Source organism: Salmo trutta, chromosome 35, assembly GCF_901001165.1.
Source record: "Salmo trutta chromosome 35, fSalTru1.1, whole genome shotgun sequence".
Lineage (NCBI taxonomy): Eukaryota > Metazoa > Chordata > Actinopteri > Salmoniformes > Salmonidae > Salmo > Salmo trutta.
In genome coordinates, this window is record NC_042991.1 from 30,008,360 (window position 1) to 30,014,021 (window position 5,662).

The 5,662-nt window shown below is 40.4% G+C and overlaps 1 protein-coding gene across 1 annotated transcript; it reads right to left on the bottom strand.

The window, feature by feature from the left end:
* Nucleotides 1-1,281: 1,281 nt before the first annotated feature.
* Nucleotides 1,282-5,607, bottom strand: LOC115175042 (syndecan-1). Its single transcript, XM_029734182.1, has 5 exons — nt 5,152-5,607; nt 2,229-2,310; nt 1,983-2,125; nt 1,743-1,854; nt 1,282-1,632 (listed from the first exon to the last, which is right to left on the bottom strand). The coding sequence occupies exons 1-5, from the start codon at nt 5,218-5,220 to the stop codon at nt 1,466-1,468; spliced, it is 573 nt and encodes a 190-aa protein (XP_029590042.1). The 5' UTR covers nt 5,221-5,607; the 3' UTR covers nt 1,282-1,465.
* Between the last annotated feature and the right edge of the window lie 55 nt (nt 5,608-5,662).

Below are 5,662 nucleotides of genomic sequence, written 5' to 3' on the forward strand. Positions count from 1 at the left end.
GACTCTGAAAAACACCAAAAGAAAGATGCTCAGGGTCCCTGCTCATCTGTGTGAACGTGCCTTAGGCATGCTGCAAGGAGGCATGAGGACTGCAGATGTGGCCAGGGCAACAAATTGCAATGTCCGTACTGTGAGACACCTAAGACAGCGCTACAGGAAGGACAGCTGATCGTCCTCGCAGTGGCAGACCACGTGGAACAACACCTGCACCGGATCGGTACATCCAAACATCACACCTGCAGGACAGGTACAGGATGGCAACAACAACTGCCCGAGTTACACCAGGAACACACAATCCCTCCATCAGTGCTCAGACGGTTCGTAATAAGCTGAGAGAGGCTGGACTGAGGGCTTGTAGGCCTGTTGTAAGGCAGGTCCTCACCAGACATCACCGGCAACTACGTCGCCTATGAGCACAAACCCACCGTCGGTGGACCAGACAGGACTGGCAAAATGTGCTCTTCACTGACGAGTCCCGATTTTGTCTCATCAGGGGTGGTGGTCAGATTCTCGTTCATCTTTAAAAAAATGAGCGTTACACCGAGGCCTGTACTCTGGAGCGGGATCGATTTGGAGGTGGAGGGTTCGTCATGGTCTGGGGCAGTGTGTCACAGCATCATCGGACTGAGCTTGTTGTAATTGCAGGCAATCTCAACGCTGTGCGTTACAGGGAAGACATCCTCCTCCCTCATATGGTACCCTTCCTGCAGGCTCATCCTGACATGACCCACCAGCATGACATTGCCACCAGCCATACTGCTTGTTCTGTGCGTGATTTCCTGCAAGACAGGAATGTCAGTGTTCTGCCATGGCCAGCAAAGAGCCCGGATCTCAATCCCATTGAGCATGTCTGGGACATGTTGGATCAGAGGGTGAGGGCTAGGGCCATTCCCCCCAAAAATGTCTGGGAACTTGCAGGTACCTTGGTGGAAGAGGGGGGTAACATCTCACAGCAAGAACTGGCAAATCTGGTGCAGTTCATGAGGAGGAGATGCACTGCAGTACTTAATGCAGCTGGTGGCCACACCAGATACTGACTTTTATTTTGACTCCCCCCCCCCCCCTTTGTTCAGGGACACATTATTCCATTTCTGTTAGTCACATGTCTGTGGAACCTGTTCACTTTGACTCAGTTGTTGAATCTTATGTTCATACAAATATTTACACATGTTAAGTTTGCTGGAAATAAACACAGTTGATAGTGAGAGGACATTTCTTTTTTTGCTGTTTATGTGTCATGACAGTGTTATGACCATATGACAAGTTATGTCAGCTGTTATGACATATGACATGGTTATGACCATGTTATGTGTTATGATGCTGGGTGTCAAGTAAAGTGTTACCGTCTTTTTAAACCTCGAATACACCACAAATTTGCATTTTCTGCTGTGAATTTTCTCATGGCGCAAACCCAACCAACTTCTTACTCTCAAAAATGAGACAATATTTTGTCTTTAAGGGGAAGTTACGCAATAAACTCCTCCTTGGTCTTCGGTTTCTGATATCCTCCTTTTGATGTGTTTTTCTGGTTGACAGTGTAGCCCCCCTCATCTTTCTTCTTCATGTTATAGACCATGAGTGTTAACAGGGAGGCAGCCAAGGCCAGTCCCACCACCCCTCCTGCAATAATAGCTGCAAAGAGGAAGAATAAGAAGGTTGGGCTACAATTACCTCAGCGCATCTGTCAGTAAATATGGAGGAAATAATATACCAAATAATATACTCAATAAATTGGACTTTACCTGCAAGAGCTTCTTTGTTTGCTAGAAGACCACCACTCTTTGCCACATTGCCAAAGGCTGATCCGTTGTTGTCATCTAGCTTAGGCCTTTTGTCAAAGGTCAAGTCTGAGTCCTAAAGACACAAAAAAGAGGGGATACTCACACGTTGCAATTTTTTCACCTCTACCAAGAGAGAACATATTTTGCTCATTGTGAATTCTTAAAAGACTAATCAATTCTTAAAAAACTAAAATTACCTACTGATATTTTATTTCTGGTGTTGTCTGTCATTATAATTGGGACGGTTTTATCCTCTTCATCAATGGCATTGAACATTAAGTCATCTTCACTCATTGTCATAGTAAATGTTGAGATTGTGGTAAACCTCACTGAGCCTTTGGACACTGAAGAAAGTGGAAGCAGAAATGTTTACTAAGAAATGTGAAACCCACAGACACAGACAGACAGACAGAGACACACCCTGACACACACAATGAACAGGATTACCTTCTGCCCATTCCCCTGAACCTGAGCCAGAACTTTCCAGATCATGTCCCGATCCATCCAGGTCTTCTGGAGGAATAGAATACTGAGTACAAGGAAAAACAACACACGTACAACTTCAGTGTAGCAATGACCCCAGAAGTCCAACATAAGGCCAGTGTCCATAGAAGCCAATAACTGTGTACCTCTATACCAGTGTTGGGGAGTAATAAACTATATGTAGTTCAACTAGTCATTTAATTACATTTTACAGTAGCTTGGTGGTAGTTGAACTAAATTCAAATCTAGGTTGTGTTTTCATTAGTTATTTACTTTTTTGCTATGTAAGTGTACAGTGCATACAGAAAGTATTCAGACCCCTTGACTTTTTCCACATTTTGTTACGTTACGGCCTTAATCTAAAATGGATTAAATTGTTATTTTCCCTCATCAATCTACACACAATACCCCGTAATGACAAAGCAAAAACAGATTTCAGAAATGTCTGCATATTTATAAACAGAAAAACTGAAACATACACTACCGTTCAAAAGTTTGGGGTCACATAGAAATGTCCTTGTTTTTTAAAGAAAAGCACATTTTTTGTCCATTAAAATAACATCAAATTGATCAGAAATACAGTGTAGACATTGTTAATGTTGTAAATGACTATTGTAGCTGGAAACGGCTGATTTTTTATGGAATATCTACATAGGCGTACAGAGGCCCATTATCAGCAACCATCACTCCTGTGTTCCAATGGCACGTTGTGTTAGCTAATCCAAGTTAATAAGCCAGTTTGCTCTGTTCTGTGAAGGGAGTAGTACACAGCGTTGTACGAGATCTTCAGTTTCTTGGCAATTTCTCGCATGGAATAGCCTTGATTTCTCAGAATAAGAATAGACTGACGAGTTTCAGAAGAAAGGTCTTTGTTTCTGGCCATTTTGAGCCTGAAATCGAACCCACAAATGCTGATGTTCCAGATACTCAGCTAGTCCAAATAAGGTCTGTTTTTTAAAATAAATTTGCAAAAAAATCCCGAAACCTGATTTCATTTTGTCATTATGGGGTATTGTGTGTAGATTGATGAAGAAAAACATCAATGTAATATATTTTAGATAAAGCTGTAACATAAAACATTTTGTAAAAAATGAAGAGGTCTGAATACTTTCCGAATGCACTTTATCTAACTACTAGAACTATGCATACTTTTTTTTGCAAAAACAAAATATGGGTGAAGTAGGCAAGAATTTCCTTTATTTGTTGGTCAGATTTGCCTAATTCTCACTTGAAACATAATTGTGTTTAATAGGCTAAATTCCACATTACGTTAATATATAACCCCAAAGTAATCTGTTCTTGTGATTTGTAGTCTGACATTTCAGATTTACATATACTTTTTCAGAAAGTAGTGAACTACTTTTTCATAGTAACTTTAGTGAAGTAAACTATGTTTCTTTAGGATAGCTTTCATGTAGCTTAACTTCTTCCAGTGCGAAGTAATTGGTAGTTTGTTAAACTATACTTTCAGAGTAGACTCCCCATCACTGCTCTATATCATTACCTCTCTCTCACTGGCGAGGAGGATTGTCACAGAAACAGAAAACAAGGAGTATTTATCACATTGTCATGGTAATTTTAATGATTTGCTGGCTGAATAGTATTTACAGGGTTAACTTTCATGCAACCCTTTGAAACCATGTCATACTAGATTAAGGACTGCAAGAGGAAAGGCTAAAACAATATTGTCTCAATAACACAGAGCTGTGAGTCAGCCAGTGAATCATGAGGTCTGAAGTCCAGTGCTACGCCAACAACTCGTCGCCCCTCCAGCCACACAACATGGCCGATACGTAATAACTCAGGATGAGGCACTGCCAGCAAGCTGCCACTGTCCTATAAAAACGCCCCGAGGGGACAATACATAGACTGTAGGGACAACAGCAGTGGCTGGATTTTTACAATGTAAATGAGTGTCAACACACTACAGATTAACCCAGTAAGATAACAAACAGAACATTGGATCTTTTGTATGCCAGGAAATGGATGGTAGAAGAGTGGTTCACAACAGAAACACTCATGAAGTGTCAGACAGAATCGACTGAGTGGCTAGAGCCTAGAACTAATAGGGGCATCAATTTGGAAAATAAAATGTTTAATTTGATGTTTCTAATGGCATTGTTTTACTAATTGAAAGATATAGAATTAGGCCAGGATTGTGTCAGTATCATGGTGACATCACCAATTTCACTCCTGCAGCCCTGTGAAATGAATCTCTTCACAATAACGCTGAGTGATGTACACTCAGTTTTGTCCATGACAGTATCATCACACATGAACAAACATACTTTTAAAATGCAACAGTAATCCTTCATATTGAGAAGAAAAATGACACTGATGTACTTTTCAGGTCGGAATCTTACACATTTTAGGTGAAAAATTGTATGTGATTGAGTGGAGTCCATACTTTGTTAGGAGGCTTGGTCAAAGGTACACAAGTTGTATTGAAACTCCATCCCTTGAAAGCCTGTCCGAGAGCTGATCCCCTATCCCATCATAAAATCTTAATGAAGTTCAACTGCCTGATATCTTATCATTCATTATCAAGTAATGCATAATTGGTGTTAGGTCTAATGATACAATTCCAATGGCATACATACTGTAAATACTTACTTTTTAACTTTGCATTGATGGGAATGGGATCGTAAGTACGCATTTCAAGGTAAAGTCTGCACCTGTTATATTCGGCATATGTGACCAATAAAATTTGATTTGAGTCACAAGCAATCGATCACAAGGTATTCATATTTCAAGCTGCATATATATCCCAAAGCCTATGTTTATTCACTGCAGTCATAGCAAAGGCAACCAAGAAAAGTACACTGCACAAATCGACATTCATGACAAGTAAATGACATTGACATGAGAAGTATACCAGGCTACTCACCGATGTGGTTATTGCAGGTAAACATGCGCCCATAGCAAACAGTAAAGTGGAAATCAGTAAAGTCCTCATTGTATCTTGTCGTCTGCAGTGATTTTATTACTACTCGTGTAGGTCTTAAAATGTATTTTCCGTCTCATAGTAGTACAGGTGTACATGTACAGGTGTACGTTAAACCTACCTGTGGCAGGATTCAAGGCCCCGCCCTCTGTTTACAGAAGCAGATAGTGAGAATGTCAGAGTCAGACAAATCTTGACTCCAATTAAATCTGATCTGCAGAATGTAGACAGACATTCAGCAACCTGTTCAGCAACTACTTTAAAACAATTGATATTGAAAATTAGTCTTGAGTTTAAACTGGAGACTGGCAAGAAGCACCATCTACTGCTCAAAACAGGTCAGTTAAATCCAACTTCATGTTCCAAATTCAAGTACTGTAGTTTGCACAACACCAACTTCCTAAAAGAAGATATTGAAATACACAACAAAAAAAAGGCACAGAAATAAATTATC